This window comes from Aspergillus bombycis, assembly GCF_001792695.1.
Source record: "Aspergillus bombycis strain NRRL26010 chromosome Unknown contig00054, whole genome shotgun sequence".
Classification (NCBI taxonomy): domain Eukaryota; kingdom Fungi; phylum Ascomycota; class Eurotiomycetes; order Eurotiales; family Aspergillaceae; genus Aspergillus; species Aspergillus bombycis.
Window position 1 is genome coordinate 188912 of NW_019170056.1, and position 22290 is coordinate 211201.

The 22290-nt window shown below is 49.0% G+C and overlaps 6 protein-coding genes across 6 annotated transcripts; 4 read left to right on the forward strand and 2 right to left on the reverse strand.

Moving 5' to 3' along the window:
- Positions 1-227: 227 nt before the first annotated feature.
- Positions 228-3830, forward strand: ABOM_006766 (uncharacterized protein; the record flags this gene model as incomplete). Its single annotated transcript, XM_022533895.1, has 2 exons — positions 228-3734; positions 3792-3830. 2 exons carry the CDS (start codon positions 228-230, stop codon positions 3828-3830), a joined length of 3546 nt encoding a protein of 1181 aa, XP_022388254.1.
- Positions 3831-4290: 460 nt separating this feature from the next.
- On the reverse strand, positions 4291-5205 carry ABOM_006767 (oxygenase MpaB family protein; the record flags this gene model as incomplete). Its single annotated transcript, XM_022533896.1, has 1 exon — positions 4291-5205. The coding sequence occupies one exon, from the start codon at positions 5203-5205 to the stop codon at positions 4291-4293; it is 915 nt and encodes a 304-aa protein (XP_022388255.1).
- A 2537-nt stretch (positions 5206-7742) lies between these two features.
- ABOM_006768 (fungal specific transcription factor domain-containing protein) lies at positions 7743-10367 on the reverse strand (the record flags this gene model as incomplete). The annotated part of the gene is made up of 4 exons (XM_022533897.1): positions 7743-8664; positions 8728-8916; positions 8971-9587; positions 9777-10367. 4 exons carry the CDS (start codon positions 10365-10367, stop codon positions 7743-7745), a joined length of 2319 nt encoding a protein of 772 aa, XP_022388250.1.
- Positions 10368-12614: 2247 nt separating this feature from the next.
- On the forward strand, positions 12615-14340 carry ABOM_006769 (uncharacterized protein; the record flags this gene model as incomplete). Its single annotated transcript, XM_022533898.1, has 3 exons — positions 12615-13156; positions 13239-13550; positions 13608-14340. 3 exons carry the CDS (start codon positions 12615-12617, stop codon positions 14338-14340), a joined length of 1587 nt encoding a protein of 528 aa, XP_022388251.1.
- A 1385-nt stretch (positions 14341-15725) lies between these two features.
- ABOM_006770 (uncharacterized protein) lies at positions 15726-17759 on the forward strand (the record flags this gene model as incomplete). Its single annotated transcript, XM_022533899.1, has 4 exons — positions 15726-15927; positions 15984-16194; positions 16251-17489; positions 17534-17759. The coding sequence occupies 4 exons, from the start codon at positions 15726-15728 to the stop codon at positions 17757-17759; spliced, it is 1878 nt and encodes a 625-aa protein (XP_022388224.1).
- Positions 17760-19309: 1550 nt separating this feature from the next.
- ABOM_006771 (uncharacterized protein) lies at positions 19310-21057 on the forward strand (the record flags this gene model as incomplete). The annotated part of the gene is made up of 4 exons (XM_022533900.1): positions 19310-19921; positions 19977-20336; positions 20385-20528; positions 20575-21057. The coding sequence occupies 4 exons, from the start codon at positions 19310-19312 to the stop codon at positions 21055-21057; spliced, it is 1599 nt and encodes a 532-aa protein (XP_022388223.1).
- Positions 21058-22290: the final 1233 nt, after the last annotated feature.

A 22290-nucleotide genomic window follows, 5' to 3' on the forward strand; every position in this document is an offset into this window, starting at 1 on the left:
GTGAGGACAGGTCTTGTCCGGAAGGAATTTGCCAACAATCACCATGCGCAACGAGGCAAGGCCCGTTCATGCAGGGTAGCAACTAGCAGACTGCGGTGTGATGATGCACTTGGTCCTCGGTACCGCTGGCCATGATGAAATACTAATAAGACTCGCCAGCTCCTATTTGCATCCGGAGACCCCGCGGTGCGCATCCACATCAGTCAAAGTCTGCAACTCTACACAGGATGAGGGCTATTTCTCTACTGTCCCCGGTGCTGCTAGCTGCGCTTGCAGTCGCATCTTCCGAATCGGACAAAAATGCAACCGAGGGGCCGGCTGCGGTCAGTACAGCCAACGTCCTGGCTGCTAGTGCAGCACAGGAATCAGCAGCAACAGGCGACGGCAGCAACAGTGCGACACAAGAGCAGGGTGCAGTGAGCGCAGCCAACATCCTACCTGGTACTGCAGCGCAGGAACCGGCTGTAACTAGAGACGACAGCAACAGTGCACAATCCACAGTGGCAGAAAGTGAGCAAAGCACCGATGGATTTGACATTCCAGTTCCAACACTTTCTTCCTTGTCTGTGGGTGATATTCCTGTCCCGACCGTTTCACTTCCCGTCACGGTCAAGGTTCCCACACCCTCGACAGCCACCAAAGAGATTACAGTATCAAAAACCACAGTATCAGAAACCACAATATCAGAAAAGAGCGCAGAGTCGACGTCCACGCCGTCCGTGAGCAACGCGGGCCTTGACTCCATTGAAGACCTCATAGAAGGTGTGCTGGGTGGCAGCAGTTCTGGTGGATCTTCTATCTCTGGACTCTCGGAGATCCAAGATGGCATCAAGAATGTTCTGAGTCTGTTCACGCCATCCTTTATCACGGATGCCACTTCTCTAGTCAGCCAGGCTTCCGGGTTTTTTGACAATGACACGATGCAAGATACGAAGGCCATGATCAGCACCCTGGCTAGTATCAAACCAATGCTCTCGTCGGGAAGTGATAGCGGAGTTAACGGGCTCACATCAATGTTCGCAAACGGGACATTCTTCAACGACATCGACAATCTCTTGAAGAGCATCGCTGCCTTACCAGCCATATTTGCCGAGATCGTCGACGTGCTGACGAGCGACGAAGTCCGGGAATTCCTTCAGGAGTTCCCAGAAATCATCGATAAGGTCCTGCCAATCCTGAATCCAGAATTAATCAAGGCCCTAGAGTCACTGATCACGGACAACCTGACACCGGAGCTGGTGAATGACTTGTCATCAACTCTGTCTGCCCTGCGTCCGCTACTCCATGATATTCAACCTATCCTGTCGAACCAGACCATGGAGCCACTCCTGAATCTTGTCAAGACCATCATCTCACCGACGTTCATTAATGAGATCGAGGAGGTGTTGACGGCTTTGCCACCACTCATTAAGGACATCTTGCCTCTTCTTGGGTCTGATATCATCACCCCGCTAGTGAACCTTCTCAAAGAGATCCTCACTCCTGAGTTCATCAAGCAGATCTCGTCCTTGCTGAGCGACCTGCCTGAGCTATTCAACACTCTCGTGCCGTTAATCAAACCGGTGGAGGAACTTATTACGGAGATTGTGACACCGGAATTCATTAGCGAGATCGGGTCATTGATCAAAGCTCTGCCACCAATTGTCAAGGAACTTATACCTCTCCTTGAGCCTCTCGGGAATCTGATCAAGGAAGTCTTGACACCGGAGTTTGTGAACGACATCAAGTCATTAATCCAGGCAGTGCCAGGTCTTTTGGACACCATTCTGCCACTGGTGCCAAAGGTTGAGGACCTACTCAACAAGGTTCTAACGCCAGAGCTCTTGAATGCGCTCGAATCGGTTCTGGACGCCGCACCCGAGTTGTTAAACAGTCTACTACCGCTTGTGCCGGACTTGGTAAACCTGATTAAGAAGATTCTGACACCGGAGCTCCTGCAGACCCTTGAATCGGTTCTCGATGCGGTACCGGGGCTTTTGAATAGTTTGCTACCGCTTGTGCCCGAGTTAGTGAACTTGATCCAGAAGGTTCTGACACCGGAGCTCCTGCAGGCGCTTGAATCGGTTCTCGACGCCGTGCCAGGGCTCTTGAATAGCCTGTTACCGCTTGTGCCGGAGTTGGTGAACCTGGTCAATAAGGTTCTCACACCGGAGATCATACAGGCCCTTGAGTCGCTCCTCGACGCTGTACCAGGGCTCTTGAATACTCTGCTACCGCTCGTGCCGAAGCTTGAGGACTTACTGAAGAAGGTTCTCACACCGGAGCTTCTGAACGCGCTCGAATCAGTTCTTGATGCTGTGCCAGGGCTGCTAAATAGTATATTACCGCTTGTGCCGGACTTGGTCGACCTGCTTAACAAGGTTCTCACACCGGAGCTCCTGCAGGTCGTTGGGTCGGTTCTCGACGCAGTACCAGGATTGTTGAATACTCTATTGCCACTCATACCTACGCTGGAGGAGGTGCTGCAGCAGATCCTGACTCCGGAGTTATTGTCGGCCGTCCAATCGCTCATTGGTAAGGTCCCTGGCCTTATCAACACGCTACTGCCATTGATACCATCACTTGAGGACCTGATCGTCAATATTCTCACGCCGGACTTCATCAGCGGGATTCAGAAGGTCCTGGCCGCAGTTCCTGGATTACTCAACGCCCTTTTACTCTTGCTGCCACCCATTGAAGAGCTCATTCCGAAGATCCTGACCCCTGACTTCATTTCTTCCATTGAGTCAGTGCTCGCTGCGGTCCCGTCGATTATACAGGACGTGCTGCCATTGCTACAGGGCGATATCATCAAGTCATTGGTACAGATTGTAACCGACATCGTCACTCCTGAGTTCATCAGCGATATCAGCGGTATCGCCGGCCTCATCCCGCCGTTGGTGCACGACCTTGTTCCAATCTTCAACCAAGATCTCATCACGGCGGTTGTGAATCTGCTGGAGAGCGTCATAACCCCAACGTTCATCAACGATCTGACCTCTCTGATCAACGCAGTAATCCCAGTGGTCAAGGACATCATTCCGATCATTGGAAGCGATGTGGTGAAGAATCTGGTTGTAGGACTGCCAGATATCATCAACGGTATACTGCCGATCCTGAATGTGGACATTATTCTGGCACTCGAAAAGGCTCTAGCTGGGCTTGTCACTAAGCAATTCGTGACCGATGTCGGCACCGTCCTGGCAGCGGTACCACCACTGCTGCACAGCCTAGTCCCCATCTTTGGCACAGAGCTTCTTGGGCCTGTGGAGAATGTCATATCCACACTGCTGACGCGAGACTTCCTGGGAGAGGTTGGTGGACTGGTTGACACGGTGCCACCCCTTCTCAACGAGACCATGCCGTTGTTCCACCAAGACATTATCGTTCCAGGAGAAAATGTTCTCAAGGAACTCATCACCCCCGCGTTTATGAATGACATTGGGTCGGTGCTCAATGAAGCCCCCGCCATTGTCGAGAGCTTGATTTCCGTCGTTGGTAGTGACGCTGTGAGCTCACTGCTGGACGCCGTGCCGAAGGTTCTGAACAGCCTTTTGCCACTTCTGAATGGAGAGCTCATATCGAACATTGTGAACGATCTGACTAGCATTCTAACTACCGACTTCATGAATGATATTGGCACAATTCTCGCTTCAATACCGGGCCTTGTACACTCTATCCTACCCATATTCACGGGAGACACGCTCACGACACTGGTGCAAAGCCTCATTCCATTGATCAAAGCGGTTGTCGCTGTATGTATTCCCCTACGGGCTTTTACGAAGAATCGTTTGCTAACAAGCACCTTGTAGTTGCTACCGCTACTGACCAATATTTTGGCATCTGTATGAGCTGGGACTCGTTGAGGATCGCTTTCGGACTATGTTGATGCCGAGCTATCATCCTGAGCATATTCTGGGAAGGGGTAGATATGCACAAGTCAGACTATAGTGTAGAAATCAGGAAAAGAGGATTGTTGACCTGGACGACCTGTCTATTGACCACTGCTGAGTGACTCGCATCATATGAAAACTGTATCTAATTTTCTGATTAATAATATCATGATTTATGTGTGCTACGTCCACGACTCTGTCTCCAAATTATGTGGAGTTCGCTTCAAGGTCCAAAAACGTGGAAGTCATATACATAACATAACTTGACGTTCTGGCAGTAAAGACGTGCTCCATATGTCACTCCAGCCATTCATTGAGACAAACGTAGTATATATTTATATAAAGACGAGTATAATAACACACATCGATGGTATGCCATAAAGCTGAACTGTCGAATCATACAAAAAATACCCACCACTCAGGGCTTGACCAACTGCCCACCCCGCTTTTTGATCCGCCTCCTCATCTGGCCCATCATATAGGTCTTCGTAAACTGTCGTAGGAATAGTGGCATGAAGGGATAGACACCAGACATTCCACTAATGAAGAGGCCAGAAATGACCCGTGAAGACTTCGTTGACTTCAGGAGGAATTGATCACGTACACGGGGAGGCAACTGCTCGATAGTGAGCCGTTTCACAAATGGCATCGCTATAACAGCCAGTGGCCGGGCCCACAGTGGCAGACCTCTGGCCGGGTGAAAGATATCATGCAAGACCGCACGGGCATGCGGTGTCACACACAGTCGTTTATTCACCATATCATCCCAGTAGAGCTGAAACTCCGTGAGATTCTTTGGCCACATCCCAGGTGGCACTTGCAGGGACGTCCCCATGATTGAGAATGCGCGATAAACTCTTTCGGCCCTCGTAGAATTGAGGGGGCCGTAGATTAACTCGTACATGTTGACCATAGTGGCATAGATCGTGGCGGCCACCCAGACTTGAAGTTCAGGGTCCTTTGCGTCATATGACAATTTGTTGTGTTGTCCCACGACCCGAGAGTGAGCCTTATCGACGTATGCCTTCATGGCTGCCTTTTCCGAGGTAGAGCCAAATATCATGCAGTAAATGTACATCTGGGTATACTCCGCGCGACTGATAGCGCGGGTTCGGAAGGTACTGTGATCTGCGACGCCAGCCCCTACTAAAGGGTGTGCGATTTGGAGCAGGATTGCCGCAGGGCCTCCGACAAAAGTGATGCTTTCCCGAGCGACCATCTGCAGCTCCATCATTGCCAGATCAGAGATTTCGGGCATGGAATAACCCTTCTCCACACCGACGGGAAAGTCGTCATCCTCCTGGGTAATGTACACGGCGCTTTTTGCTTTCATGATTGGAAATGTCTTGGGTAGAAACTGGCAGTATGCTGGGAAGATACAATAAGCGGGTTGAACGAGGCAGATCTTTGAGCAGAGCTATACATGAGGCCATATCTCCAGTTTTATAAAAGATGTGTCACATAATCCTGGTCTATCCAGCTTGCTCCACCGTCTAAGGTTATCCTCATCACGGCCCAGCGACACCGGTCCGTGGAACCTGGATCAAGTATCCCCTCTTTGCCACCGTATAACTCCAGGTATACAGCGAGGTACCGGAATCTGGACGCTGATCCCATGATGCTAAAGGTGAGCATGACATTTCCATGCGAGGATCAAACAGGACTCACGAAATCACAGTTGGAAGCCACCCACCATTGCATGAAAACTGTCGACAACAAAATGATAATTGGCTCGATCAGACTTGATAGTATGCTGCGCTCTGAAGAAACGACCTGCGTGCCTCGGACCGCTCTGTGTGTTCGTCATCATCATGCAAATTCATGGGGGTGGCTGTGGTCTCAAGCCTGTCCATTGGGTCACGACAGCGAAAGATCAGGATGGGCTGGAGAAAGTATGGTGGAGGGCAAGAACAGTTATCGACATCATTAAGTTGAAACTTAACCCTGACTCCTCGGTGTTTTCCATCCTACTTCCAATGAGCCAAAAGCCCACGGTATGGATTTGGCTGGGCCTGCCTTTGAGATTCGCACACCCACGTATGATGTGATAATCCAACAAGCCCTAACTTGAAGCTTATCTTTAACTGTACATCTAGGTCCCCTACCGAGGATCATCACATCAAGCCATTAGACACTCGGTTAGCCTAGAGCTTGATGCCGGGATCACCCACAATCCATTCTTTCTGGTGGATACCCCCAACAGTTGCCGAGTCCGGACGGCGGAATGAGTGACAATCGACTTACTTAGTCAAGAGGGTTACATAGTTGATCAACCATTAATGAGAGTAAGCCATTTTCGCGGATCCAATTGAGCTCCGATCTATTATGGTTGGCCTTGTTTTGTGCAATGCAATCACTTCGCGAGGTCATGCCATAAGGATGAGCTGTCTGTCCAAGGCTACTCACTCTTTACAATTTGTGACCTGGCCGCTCGTATAGGTTACGGTTTACCTCTCAGATTGTCGCGCTAGCAGCGAAGGCACTCTGAATTCCCTTGTACATATGTGGGCGCTTGTGGTGCCCACTAAATCTAACTCTTCCAGGGTCGGGGTCGTTGCAGGCCACAACCTCACTTCCGTGGAAGAGGCAGCCTTAAGCCTATAGGGTTGGGAAGCCAACCCGCGGGTTCATTGTCCGGGCCGCGGGTGCACTAGGACCAGTCACCCGCGGGGCCGGATTGCCATCGCGTCGATCAGCTCTACATTTGGTGTCTTCGGTCCATGATGTAGTTATGTAGTCCAGATGACCTCTTGCTGTGGCTGTCCTTGAAGGCATGGATGCCAGATAAAGCTTGGTATTTGGACAGATTTCGATCCGCACTTTGACTTGCTATGTCTGGCATTTCTGTTTCGTGTTGACAGCAATCAAGCAGGATGCGACACTTACGGTACGTTCCTCTACTCGCTGCTACTATTTCTCTGGGGACAGAGAGCATTGCCTGGACAGGCCCACCAGCTACTATCCAACATTTACGGGGGCAGAGGTGGGTGTCTTAGCCGTTCGCAGTATAGACAATAGTTGCTGATTTACTGATTCCAAGGCCTATAATCAACGACCCGAGTGTCCTGCTAGACAGGATGGCCGCCCAGAATAGCTTAACATTTCATCCGCCACTGACTCAGGACCAAATACTCTCAATACTAGTGGCAAGGGCTCTTGTGCGGTTGATAAATTCCCCGTTACCCATGGTCCTGGCCAGTCACCCGCAGAATGAAAATATAACCACGGGGTACTCAAATATCCGCAACGATACCAGGCAAGATTCCTCCAATATTCAATTGCATTTGGGGCCGCCGGATATAGCGTATCCGACGCAGCTACTATCGGAAGGAAGCCATCGAATCACTAGCACTATCACGGCAGATGGTGTCAAGGCAACAGATAACGCCTATAGCTCTTTCTCAACGGACATGACGTCCGGAGGGATGGAAGCTATGCTGATCCGCCTTTTGGGAATTCTGAGGAATATAGGGTCGTTTGTGCTTTTGTAAGCATGTCTGGAGCTGATTGGATTAAGGCCAGAGACAAGACGCATTATGGCTAACGTGGACTACGTGACAGACTGGTGATTACTCTCGATTCTCGGCTTGGACGCAAATTGATGAATGCGTCAATAAACGGAATTTCGACATTATAAATTCTGATACAAGCATCGCTAACCTATAAATAATGAAGGGGCCGAGATAACCTCACGATCGCCGCTGTGCGTGTCATGGTCAACGACATCGCGTTTCATATTTCACTTTCTTATGAAGACCACGCGAATGCTATGGGGTTCCTAATGGGTACTGTCCTCCCAATCCACAGGTTCGGAAGGTTTCTTTATTGGACACAACCGAAAACACTCCCATGTTTTGTCTAATAAGGCAATCACATTTTCCACGCGTTTGAGACAGTGTGACTATCTCTAAAGTCAGTCTGCTGCTGCATGTCCATGTTCTCTGTCCCTACCAGAAAGGACATCGCTGATCCATTTAGAGGGCCTTGCCAGGGTACGGGATACACCATCTGATCCATTCCCGGCAGGCAAAATGCTGGGTCAATGGATGGCATTGGCTGGAGAAATTCGAATACTACGGCAGGGTCATCTCTGTTACCAGTGACATCTTGCCCCGTACGGGCCACTTGATATGGTGGGGACAAGGGCTGAGGCGCGTGCTGCCAGGCGTACATTTGTCGCCCTGGCTCGGAAGCGGTTCTCGGGCCCGGCTGTGCTCTAGGGCCTATGAAGTCTACTGCGTTATTTTTTCGGTGCCTGTCACACATCTTTTGCGCCTTCTGTTCAGTTTCGTCCAAAGATGCCTTAGTCACCCATGGAAGCTGAAATCCTAAGAATCCGGAGGCCACTGACCGCAGGACCTCCGGTAAAGCGTTCTCATGTGGTAGTCGGCCGGACGAAAGGGAGTAGTCTGTAGAGGCTGCGATGAGAAGGTATATACGGGGATAGCGGATAAACAAATCAAACCACCCCGAGGCATGCTTGTCCTCCTCGAGAGCCTTCCATGTCGTATTCGGAAATGCTGCTCCTCGTTGGTACGGTTTCTGAACCTCTGATGCCCGCGCAGGTTGACGTCTTCGAATGCCCAGCTCTTCTGCCATCTTAGTTACGAGGTGGAGGATCTCCTTTGTACCCACCGCAACAAACTTTGTTACATCATAGAGTTCGACGAGGGCGTGGTAAATGCTCCCCAGAACGTTTAGCTCTCGCTGCCGTTGCACGGCCTCGGCGTCGTTAGGTGCGAGGCCAGCATCAATCGCGGCCACGACTAGCGGCCATCCAACGAATGCCAGTCTGTGTACCGACCGGGGGGTCAGTGCTGTCTGTGGAAAATGATCGCGCAGTAAGGATACCTACATGCAAAGCGGAATTGCTTCAATGTCCCTCGTATTACTGAAGTATTTCAGCACATCGTGCAATTCCTTTACGGCCTCTTGGAGGCAGCCACCAATTTCCTGGAGCTGCATGGTATACGAGTGTCCGATAAACATCAAGTTGGCTTCGAGGAGAAGGGCTTCGTAATGGGCCAGATGAATATGAGCTGTGCTGTATCACGGGGTTAACCAGGAATATCGCATAGTATAAGTATATGTTACCTACTAGTAATAGACATATGTCATCTTGATAAAGGATGTCACTGAATGTCGCACATCAGAAGGTGTGGACGACAGAGTATACCGCCACTCCGTCTCCCATTGACGCAATCGATTTCTCGTCTTCAGAACGTTACCCATGCATGCTGGAAATTCCTTTGAGGGTAGTCCCATTGCAGAGCTATCACACGACGAAAAGATCAAGGAAGTCATGTCAGTAAGGACAATCGCTAGACGGCACTGCTGCTGCAGCACCTTAAAAACAATGCGCTTGGTCTGCACGTCATACACCTTGGATTCCTGAATCTCTTCGATGAAGTCTGCCTCCTCCAAAGCACTATTTTCTGCATCGAAATCCTTCGTCGTAAGCTGGCTGCGTCGGCGGAGAGCGAGGGAAATCCATCGGTCGCGCAGCAGGATTGACCACCATAGACGTTTGATGGTGGACTCTTTAAAACTCACTGATGGCTTCGGGGGCTTTCCTAGAATGATGGCATTCTGTATCGCATTGGCCAGAAGTAAACTACCAATCTGGGGATCATCCGGGGAGGCTTGGTAGGAGAGTAACAATGCCCCCTGTGCCCTTTCTAATGGTCGATCTTCAGCTTTGAGGTCCAGTAGCAGCTAGAAAGTGAGTTAGCGTCACAAAGTCCAGACTCATAACGCAGGGATATGTTGCTCGCCTTGGCTCTGTTGAAGAAAGCATCCCCTGCTGTGGGCCGGTCTTTAAATCCACACTGATGCAGGGCCTCGAATGACACATACTGGAAAGTTTAGCATATACATTTATGAGATTAAATGAATGAGGTTTACCGGACAGCTTCTGAACAACATGGCTTGTAATACTAAGACAGAGAGACTGCGACCGTGTGACGATGCGCGATTCCTTTGCTGGGAGTACAACTGCCAGAACTCTGCCTCGTCTAGAATCGGGGTACTCATATGGATATGCAAGAAGTACTTCTTCACAAACTCATCGAGAATCGACTGTCCAGGCAACGTAAAACATCCTTTCGAGGCTAGGTATGAAATATCCCATTTGTCCAGGGAAGACAGCGAGCGAAGCTCAAGGAATCCGTAGGCAGAGTATTCGACAGTAGAGGCGGAGATGGATACAGCCGTGGCACTACCTGACAAATTGACCGACGGCAGCCTGCCGCCACTGTCGGGTTGTGTTTCATTGCCCTGCTGTGTCTGTGGTGGTTGATCCGGGGCGCTCACGGGAATGTCGGTTTCCTGCAGCTTGTACGATACCGCGCTTCTACCTTCCAAGATCAAGCCCTTGGAGCTGCGAAATTGATCAGCTCCAGTGCCTCGCCCTGATGCTGTCCGGAAAAGGGGAGGATATGAGACAAGATACTTACAGGCGCGGAGCGCGCTCCCGGAAGGTGCATGGCTGGCCATCCTGGAGGCACCTGGAACAAGGGCATCCGCCAAACGATGCGTCACAGCGCACCTTGCGCTGCTGACACCAGATGCAGGCTCGAGTGGCCCTTCTGGATCGCGGGAGGAACATGTGTGGGTTGGCACTTCACTTCCAACAGCGCACCACGGACTTGATCTTGCTACCTGGTGCAAGGAGCTGAATGACTGAGGCCGAAAACATCAAGTTGAACACAGCCAACGCTGTTACTGAAGAAGGCTATCGCGAAGCAGAGTCGACTTTACGCGGGGAAGCGACTAGAGCCCTGACTACGACATGCTTGTTCGGGGTGAGATCTTCATCGTCCAGGACTTGACTGTGCTGCTTTGAATCAGCATCCACGTTTAATTAGCTTGTCCCTGAATCATGTTCATGGCCGTCATTGGTCCGATCTTGGGCTGAAAGGTCCCTCTGAAGATCATTGGGCAAGCCCATTGTCCTCGGCTCATGCGCAACAACACATTCTTCTTGTGATGACTTTGGTAGATCGCTGTACGCGTGTCCACCTTTCATGTACAAGTGCCGTTGAAGCTGTCTAGTAGAAGGGCGATCAGATACTCTAGCGTACGGCAAACCCCGCAACCATCGATGATCAACATCAAGTCATTCGCATGTGGAAGCCCTCGGTCCGCGGGCGTCGTCGTATTCGATACGAGGCAAAGCTGAGCCCTCCTGGGCCATCGCGTGTTGATACCAGGGATAGTGCCTGGTGTGTACATTATGCTGCCAATGAGATGTCCAGCGGATAGAATGGGATGGGGTTCTGCAGGGGGCAATGGCGCGAATTGAGGGATCCCTGCCGAATCTGCCGGATGCCGATCCTAAGGTCCGGGTTGAGATATCACAATAGATTGCGACGGAGATTAGCCAATCCCACACCAGTAATAGTATGGTGTAAGTAGGAGATACTATGCTATGGAGAGAAGCTTTCGTTAGAATCGGCTTGGTCAACACCAGAACAACATGGCCCACAACCGTTTGATCTTCGCGGCTAAGGCTGTAGCTATTCGACACATGCTAACTTCCCTTGATGGGGCTGGCTTGTCCACTTTTTTCGCCTATGAGACGGACTTTGTGCAGCCTATAGATCAATGTACTATGGTTTGAATCCGTTATCGAGCACATATTCGTCCTCAAATCAGCACCGAATGGTCGAAGGCATCTAAACTCCCTGTGTTAGAACTCCCCGCGTATGAGGATGAATTCCCTCCTCGGCGAGTTCAGGCGGTTAATGGACACCCTTAAGTACTTCTACCAGGTCCATGAGCCCTGGGCGTCATTATTCCAATCATGGCTGGCACGACGCAAAATGACGGCGGCAAACGCTGAACGAAAGCACATAGATGTGCTCATTCATCAACATTCAGAACACAGCAAGCGTGTCAAATTCCACACATATTGGTGCTACTCTCCCTGTTTTCACGCGATCGTAGATTAATGGCGGCCCCCAGCTTCCCGTAGTTCTGGCACATTGGAGGCGATAGAACTCTGAACAGCCAAAATGCCGTCCCGATCAATAAGGACCTTCGCCAAAGAAACCGATATCTGATTTATTAGTCACTCTCACACCTAGGGCCATCAATCCTCTTCAAGGTAAACTTTATGGAATATCCTAAGTTAAGTGACAAGCTCGTCTTATCGTGATTGGTGCTCTATATACTAATGAATGCGGCCTCTTGAACATGCATAGCTTATAATGTGATGCTAAGTCCGGTCGATAATGATTTCTGTATCAACGGGGAATGTATTCGCCAGTGGCTTTTTACTTCGTAGGGCTCTGAGTTGATAATCTTAGTCACATGGTTATAGGCATCTCGCGGGCGTGCATTCTGTATCGTCCAGCCACCCAAGTTGTTTTCTATGCTCGCATACTCTGTGTTCTGGACCTACCTGGTCCGGCTGGGTTGGTATTAACGCATTTATCTCACGCAGGCAGAATGTCGCGAGTGAACGATAGACTATATGTATAGTCACCGGGGGTATTAACTATCATACGAATACGAAACACAATACCTTATTTCTCTCCTGTTCCACCACAACAAACAGCCTACAGGACTGACGATGTGCGGTTAAGATCGGCGCTTACTGCATTGCCAAGATGACTCCAGTGGGGTTGGTCGGGTTCACATATGAACACACCCTGCGCCGCCTCATGTCACCAATTTCAACCTTTGCGGCTTGCTCTTGGTTGACTGATAGTGCAGATAAACATCATCACAGATTTGGACATGGAAGCCGTCGGCGCTGCATCAGCAATCCTCTCGATTGCGACAGCTGGGGTCCAGTGCTCCGTCCGGTTGATCTCATTTGCAGCACAGATCAAGACCGCACCGGAGCGAATTACACATATTGCAGAAGACGTCTCCTTGAACACTAGCATTCTGCAGCAGGTCGGTGAGTTGATCAAACAAAGCGCCGATGGAGGTGAACTGCCAGGCTGCCCGGAGAATGAAGGAGGACAAGAACAGCATTCGAGGATCGCCGGAGAGGGGACCAAGCCTACTGAGGCAAAGCAGGGTGTGTTCAGTGCCGCGGGATTGGCTACAACCATGAAGATAGCCACTAAATGCGAGGGTATCTTCAGCGTTCTGGACGATCTGCTACACAAAGCAAGTAGACAACTGAGTCAGGGACCGGGAAAGACCGTTCAAGTCAAGCTCAGCAGAGTGCAGAGACTAAAGTGGCCATTTTTGCAACCAGAGATGGATACAATACGTAATGAGCTGAAAGACGCGAGGGGGACGTTGACATTAATGCTTCAAGTTGCTATGTTGGCCTATTCGACCAAGGGAATGCAAAGGTAGAGGGCATTTCTCACCTACAACGGGGATCCGTTGCTAACACCTAAGCAGAGCCAACTGGCAATCCCAACCCAATACGGTGATCATTCCATACTCTCGAGAAGATCTAGCATGGCTTAAGAGATCGATCGTGGCCATTCGAAAAACACAGACTCTTGAGAGCAACCCACAGAAAGAGAGCCTATCGACGAGCGTTGCTTCGTTTGAATTGAATACTTGCCAGTTTCCAGATGTCCCCGCGACGACTAATAGTAAAGGTTCAGAGGCAATGTTCGACAATACTGATCACGAATCGGCATCAAATCCTAAAACCCGAGAGCGTTCTATATTTGACCCAATACCTGACCCAGACGGAAAGTTGCTGTACGGCTGTTCTATTGGCTTATCCAATTCACTCATGTACTGACAGCGATGTAACAGGGAGCTTTTCACTTCCTCTCACAGGCAACAGGAATGCACCCAAACTGGAGCCACTTCCGAGCCAGCAGGGCCTTCATCGGCGACTTTAACTGTGCATTTATTTACCCCACAAGCTTCGATTCAAGACAATGAAATCCAAGTTAACCACCGCTATCACACAGCCAACCTTTCCTCGAAGGAGATTAAATCCCAACTGGATGCATGGAAATATTCTACGCCTTCTAGTATCTGTGAGCAATTACAGGTCCTGACGCTCAAGGAGCGTGTTGCGTTGGACACGAACAACCTCATCTTTCACACCACACCGTATCCATGGCACAAGCCAAAATTGGAATGGATACATTTCGGCGAGTATGTCCCAGTCATCGAGGGTTTGGAGACGCCAAAAGCCAGAGCTTTGACCGTTATTACGAGTTCAGAGACGCCAGGTCTACCGTCTCCCAGGGACCATGGTCCTCATTGGACCATGGGCAAGCAGGACAAACCCGTGCCTCGTCCACAACCAGCTTTAAGGCCAAAGCTGAAAGCGGAACTAGAGGATATAGATGATACGATTGCAGCAACCGGCGCAGGGTCAGCAGTTGCGGTCGGTGTTGCCCGCTCGGCCACATCATTGAATATTGAAACAGAAGAAGAAAACGAAGAGGAAGAGGATCAAAACGACCATTTATCGGAGAATGATTGGGAGGTAGAAAATGTTGTTCAAGGGCTTTTGGCCGCCTATACTACCTGATTGGTTTCAAACTTTTATGAAGCATGTAGTCGGCAAGATATCGCGCGCGGTAGTTTGCAATGCTGATCATCGCTTTTTGCACAGTCTACTATTGCATGCCATTCTTTTAGAGCTACCACGTGTCTCGGACGAAGGTTCTCGCAGCGCATGTAGATGGCTAAGGTGTAAGAGAGGGAGTCCGAACCCGAGGGCAGAGCAAGCGGAGGTGGCCCAGTTGTTGTACGTATCGCAGGGTGATCACAAAGGCAAATTTTAAAAGATTACAGTATAAGAGTCTTCCAGACCTGCGGCACGCGTGTAATTCCTTCTTCCCACTCGACATGCGGTCTGCCTTCGAGATGCATGTGGCCAAACAAGATGATATAGCTAGAGTGGCCAATGGCTAGGCTGGGGTAAGCGATGGGGATCTTTATACTAAACCGCAGTTTGGACAATTAATCTTGGTTCATTATAGTTAGTGCCGTAGCCCACTGCTGATGGAAAGGTACATACAACACCTCCCGGATACCCACTGGACCTTCTCTCTAACTGCAGGCAGAGCCGAACGATCGGCCACTTCAATCTACTTGAGCGTCGATCCCCCTCCTCTCATTCTCACGGTCACACTGGCTACGCGGTCGGACAGATCTGTGCTTAAGAGGTCGTGCTTACGGCCGCTGAAGCTATAGTGGATGAGATCGACCCCGGGAATCTCTACAACCTGGGAAGAACTAGATTGCGCTGTGTCAACTTCATGAGACGGCAGAAGCCAAGTTTCAAAATGTTATCGCAAGCAACAAGCCACCTTAATCGTGCCATATCCGTTCACTAACAGTTATGATCAGGCGTATATACTAGCGCAGCACAATCCTTCTTCCATGGCTGTTGCCCTGCTAGGAAACACTCCTACCCCCAACATATGCACGGGTTCAGTGCTGCAGTTCCTCTACTTTCACCAATCCATAAGAGTCAATCGTACCAGACGTTAGCGATCGTCTACTTGGTGGTCGGGGTAAATGTACCTTAATCCAATTCAAAGCACCATGACTACGTGATTTCCCAGTAAACTACCACCTATGGCATGCGATCATAAGGGGCACCAAACAACACTGCGGTTTTGGAAAATTTGGGCTATGCTGCTATTTTTCCACTTGAGGTATATGCCAGATGCCAGGGGTTAAATGCAGATAGTTCTCCGCCATGCTACTCAACCCAGACCGCTTGCTCTACTCATCTTTTTAAGGCGAATACCTACCGTCCATAATCTGATGGGTTTAGGGTACTTGTTTCCGAGGAGCTATATTGTTCTATTTGGTTTTGTTGTCCATATAAAAACTGCCTGTCCTCTGTATGTCTATGGAGACTAGGCCTTCCTTAGACTACACTCAAATTCCGAAGATAATACCATGGCGTCTCTCGATCAGGTTCAAGCAGTGGAGTCCATCATTCAACACAGTTTCAACAACAAAGTCTACCCTCGTCAAGCCCTGACTGCTGCAGGTGTGGAAAATGACAATCATGAGGGTAATAGACAGCTAGCACAGGTTGGTGCCTCCTGGGTTGACACGGTACTCAACATAGTTTTCATGCGCTTGGGTATAAGCAAAGGTTGGTGTAATACTATGATCGATACACAGACACAGCTGAGTTGAGAATATCTCCAGAGCACAAGGCAAAGCTGAGACTGGAGCTTACGAAGAAGGACCACCTTGTTCTTGCTGCTAAGCGAAGTGGGATCAGCAAGTGTATCAAGTACTCTTGCCGATCGGGGTTCGAATCAACGGCGGTGCTCCGCAATACAATAAATGCAATCGTTGCAGCTGTCCTTCTCGATACTAACGGGAGTATTCCGGTGACACTATTTGTTCTGTCGCGGTACGACCATTATGGAGCGTTCGGAGGTCCAGCCGACTAATGCAATTCTTTCATAGCATCTTCGTGACGCCTGATACCCAATATCTCGAAGCTGGCTCAGAGACAATTGTGGAAGCTGTATCTGCTGTCAGGGCCGCTGCCCTGACTGCAAGAATCGATTTTTCTGGTGTACTGACGCCCCCGGCCATCGAATCTTTACCAATTGATCTATCATCACAAACTATGGTCGATCCAGAACAGCGTCCAATGTTTATTCTTCCTATTCATAGCAGCCCGTATACCCCGGTTCCTCCATTGTTTGGTTGCGACGATCCTTTTGCGACGATCGTTCCTACCCTAGGCATCACAAGTGAACCCAATATCTTACCCAACTTCCACCAGCAGCCTGAATACCCAGATCATGTCTTCCAGATAAACCCTCTCCTTGGTGGTATCACAGTTGAAGAGCAGCCAAGTGTTAGTATTGACCCCCCGAGTGGACCTGAATACGCTACATTTCCAGTACCACCTGTCATCCCATACGAAGCGCCGAGCTCAAGTACCACTAAGCCTAAGAGGCCTAGTGAAACCGAGAGAAACGACAAACAAAAGAGGAAGCGTGTAAAAAGTACACAACTCCTTCGTCTTGACCCTGAGCTCAAAGATTTCCTGGCCAACGAGAAGACGAAATGCGAACAGCAAGGCTTGCGGCCTCCAGAGGTCACATACTGTACACCTGAGATTCAGGAACAGTTGATGAATCCGGAGAAGAAGTTGTGTGAGGCTTTCATACGTCTGGTAATAAATATTGCAAGTCCCCATACAATACTTGCGCTAGGTCGGGTGATACAAAGGGCAAGAAAGAATGACAGTTTTCGATCATGTTGTCTACGAGACACTATCCCGAGCCATAGGTTCCGTTTGATTGAGCGCCTAGAGCAAGAGGCTGGCATTATTCAGATTATGAGTTGGTACCATATTCTTGAACTGTTCCGAGATTGTGGTGGTCATAATACTGTCTCTAGTACTGGCTATGTTCATTGCACAGCGGACACGTTCCAGAAGCCTGGGAGGATTATGGGAAATCCGAGAAATATGGACGAGCATAAAGTCGCCCAAACCATGATGGCGGAAATCTTTCCAGATTTGAAACCGGATACAGAGGATTATCAAAGCCAACTAAAACGATTCAACCGGCTACGGAAAGTCGGCAAGCGTCTTCACATATTGACAGAGACCTTCGGCCAGGGAATTCTCGGACTCATTCTGGACAACACTTCAGATGGTCGGCTTGATCGCTATATGTCAGATATCATGTAAGTTAGTTTACTACTTTGTATACGTAGCTGACGATATGCAGGTTCTGGAAGCCCACGGAAGAAGAGTTCCGTCTCTTTATCCGACTTCTCAACAAGTCGCAAGGCGAGCTTCTCCGTCGGTTCAGTAAGCCCGCTTGGGCCATTCTAGAGCCCGTTCTCTACGGTAGGCTGGCGGAAATGGGGATATTTCACATAGAGCAAATGTGCCCCAACGAGATTTTAAAGTATCCCAAGGGCGCTCCGGGGCTATTGGCTTGTATTCAATGAAGCAATGAACCACGATCGTTAAGCATCCAAGAGTCCGGCCAATGATTCTGCTAGCTGTTCATACTTGTAATCGAAGTCGATGAAATCTCTTACATCTGTAGTCCAGTGATATAGTTTTTGCGCTATTTGAACTAGACCGTGTGTTCGTGAGCCAATAGTACAATTCTGACACGCAGCCATGGCCTATCTACGGCCAACACAAATACAATAGGGTCGGGTGCGTATATATTCCAACGGTTTGATCCGTCAGAATTCATTCGCCGTGTCAGAATGGGCAGGTAACGAAAGGAATATCGATTGTTGCAATCGTTGGGAAGCCCAATCTGTGAAGCCAAAATACTGTTGATCTTGCGACCAGCCATCGGAATAGTCTGCATTTCCCCTTAATTCTTTCTAATCCTATTTACTAGGACGTATGCGTTCCATGGCGATATCTTTGAGGGACCTTAGCTGGCAAGTCTATACCTGTTTTGGTAATAAAACACCCTCGGGGCGGAAACCTCCCTTTTGGGAAGCGGCACGGCAAAGTTGCAGCAAAACCAAGATATCGTTGGATGCACTCCCACGCTACCCGAGGAAGGCATACCGCTTCCAGTACCATACCTATCTATCCTTCGTCCGCTTCGACTGCAGATCGTGTATACGGGTAAAGATTCTCGATCATAGTGGTCGCGCGCGAAATAGGGCATCGTTTCCGTTTTAGATCGGCTACTCCGAAATTATAACGACCTTCCTACAGGAGGCCCTTAATGATAACGTGTATTGCGAGCTTCTACTACTCTAGGTTTAGAAAATGATTGTCTCTGCGATATTGCTGCGACACGAACAGGCAGGGAGTGGAATCAGTACAATCTTTGCTGCCCCATTCGTGCAAAGACCAGTTGTCATAATTCTTGATGCCTGTTGAACTACGCGGGGTCGTTCTTTATCAAAAGGGTAATATGAATATCTTGGTGCCTTTACTACTTTATGGGGTATAGTGTACATACCAAGGCCCATAGTTAAGGTGATCGGCATGCCTAACCCAAGGGTGAGGATACGTTTGCGACGGTGAGGTTTCTGGAAAGTACAGGGCTTAAGCCCGCAATTCCTCCCCATACAATACAGCATTTATTATACTGAGAAAAACACAGTGTAAAGTTATATTACAGTAGCCCGTACCGTAGGATTACGGAACGGAATAGATTGCGTAATGCAAAAGGAATCTCTCACAGGGACATCTAGTTTGAACCCTACAGGGTTGAACGGTGCCGCTCCCAAGCTATATTCGCGTAGGCCATGGTATGCTGATTTAGTCCACATTTCTCCTTCTTTGGACATCCTTGCATTCTTGCCCCAGTCGCGACATGAGCTAAGAAAGAGCTCGGATAACCATATAGGGGCGAGACGTGGTGGATACTGATGGCCCTGAGGTATCATGAACTACCAAGGTGTCCACATAGAACATAAATGTGGACGGAGACCTAGAGCTCTACGGTTGAAAACATCATCACTTCTCCCATATCTGACTATAATTGACATATCACACTGAGTATCAACGATCCGCAAATATGGGTTCTATTGAGGATTTTACTAGTTCAACCGCCGGGACCACCCCAACCATTCCTCCTTTATCTGACGTGGCTGTGAATGACCCAATATTCTCCGACGAGGTCATACGTTATCATCTGGGCCTCCTTAAGTCCAGTCATGGAGGCGAGGTGGTCTCAGACGAATCGGCGTATGCACCGATCATCTCAAGCAGTGTTTTAGCTTGTCATGCAAACCTTGGAAATGGGCAAGATAACCCTAAGATCCCACAGTTTGGGTTATTAGCCGGGTCAAGCCCACTTCTGAAAGGTATTCGCCCAAAGCGTGCCTCTCCTCTCGCGAGCTTGGATGAGGATCCTCGACTACTATTCAATGTTTCCCATCCTTCTAGCATCTTTATATGTGGCTCCCAGGGTTCTGGGAAGAGTCACACATTGTCATGCCTTTTGGAAAATTGCCTGATATCATCAAAGGCCGGAAGGTTACCCAAGCCGCTAACAGGGCTGGTCTTTCATTATGATACGTTTATCAGTGACACAGTGGGATCCCCCTGCGAGGCGGCCTTCTTGTCATCGCACCCAGATGTGCAAGTCCGAGTACTTTGCTCCCCCACTAACATTCACTCTATAAGGGTAAGCCTTCTGCAATGCAATCTACTAGATAAATATCTTAACATACTGGATATAGGATTACTATTCAAGGTTTAATATACCAGTTGATCCATTACAGCTTGATCAGAACCATTTGAATACAAAACGAATGATGGATTTGATGGCCATTGGACAAAAGGATGGGCAGATACCACTGTATATACACACGGTGAAACGAATCCTTCGTGAACTACGTATCGTACAACAGGAGGCAGGGACACCATTCAATTATCAAGAGTTCAAGCAAAGAGTCCTAAGCTCTAAGTTGACTCGTGATCAGTTGGGGCCTTTAAAGCAACGGCTCGATACCCTAGAGAGTTTTATGCCTCGAGAGCAAGTGAACATATCGACGTCAAATCAAACAAACGTTGCAAAGGGCTCCATGTGGGACCCAGTGGTAAGTACCGGAATTCCTTTCGCCTTCGGTATCCGCTAAAGCATCTAGCCTGGCCGTTTAACTATTGTTGATATGTCCTGTCCATGTATATCCCCAGAGACGGCATGCTCGCTGTTCAATATTTGCCTGGGCATCTTCCTCGAACAAGACCCAACTATTGGTCGGGTGGTTGCACTTGACGAAGCACACAAGGTATGTAGTTCTGCCGGGCTTATGGGTATTTCTAACAAACATGAAGTACATGAACTCCTCTGCAGAGGCCGGGATTTTCACAGAAACACTATTATCAGCGGTTCGTCTTCAACGGCACCTTGGGGCTCGAGTTATCATCTCTACCCAAGAGCCGACTGTCTCGACCGCGTTGTTGAATTTGTGCTCTGTTACAATTGTTCATCGGTTTACCTCCCCAGAATGGCTCCGAACGTTGCAAAAGCACCTTGCAGCAGCAGCAATCAACCTTTTCTCTCGAAAGAGTGGCTCCGGCAACCATGATAGTGAGACGGAAGAATCGGGGGCCGAGAAGGAGTCTCCCTCAGCATTTGACATTATTGTCCGTCTTCGTGTTGGCGAAGCATTGCTGTTTGCGCCGAGCGCAATTGTCAAGGTCGGAACACTGGAGGATGGCCGCGTGGAGTTCCACCGACTTGGCTCCGATATCTTGCCTATAAAAATCCGGGAACGATTAACATCTGATGGTGGAAAGAGTGTCCTTTCGGTTTGATTCCAATGTTTTCTATGTCTGGATTTGCATAGCTACATGGAGATTTCTACTTCATCGTGCAGGAGTTCATCATTTCAGTTACACGTTGGTTGTGTTTCAGAGCAAGGTTTTCTCTAGCTACTCAATTATAATTGTACTCCTAGCTAGCTATGTCCGTTAATGCCAAACCTTGCTTATTCATAGATGTTGCATTTTGTTACTCAGTACAGTGATATGAATGCCAAACTTTACTGTTATTGCCTAAGGGCCTCATAACCAGGTACAGTCGGACTTAATTTGTAGGTGACTCAGCTCATTAATGGACAAGGGCGTCCATAAACATGCCAAATTAAGGCATACGTCCTTTCACAATAGATTCAAAATCTATCATTGCAGGGCGAGGGTTGCTCACCTTACATTGGAGGAATACATCGCATCAGCATGAGTACACAACGCGTGACATCTTTAATCCATCCAAAAGCATACATATCCGAACTTCAATAGTAATCTTGACGCTAAGTACGTATTCGATCATTAGTTTAGCCTGCAGGCATTAGAGTGCATCGAGCAGAAGGAATTTGTGGTAGCCACGCTAGGGGATAAATGTTGCTGCAAAGGCACCACAGTTGTAGGCCTCCCGCCTTTGGCCTATGCAAAGCTTGAAAGTCCAATATTATTGGCTCATAATACGCCTACTCCTTGCAGGCCTAACTCCAGATGGAATAATGATGCCATATGTTTGCTACTCCTGTAGTATCTCGCCTGAGATCATAGGCAGCTAACAATGCAACACGGATTGGGTATCATATTTAGGGGCAAGGAGAAGGGACAGCATACAACAGGGTGATGCTATTGAAGAACGAGGCAAATGGTGTCAAACAATAGGTGGAAGAGTAAGGAGAAGCCATAGCTCTGTAATACCTGGAGGTAAGGTACACTCAGCATAGACACATAACCATTTTTCTGGAACACTGCAGCAACAAAAATGTGCCTGTCTAGATGCATTAACAATGGCCTATCTCTACCCACCTTTCCCGATATGCTACATGATCGCAAAGCTACTCTATGTTATATTCGTCACGCGAGGGTGTGGAAAGTCTTGACCGCCAATGTCCTCGCATTTGGAGAACCTTTGATTCAAAGGCTTACGTTGCATAAACGATGTTTGTACTAGGTCAAAAAAAAATGGATTTACCCACAGGTGCTATTTCTATACTCTCAAGGCGGGCCACGGGCCATGGCTTTAAAAGGGGT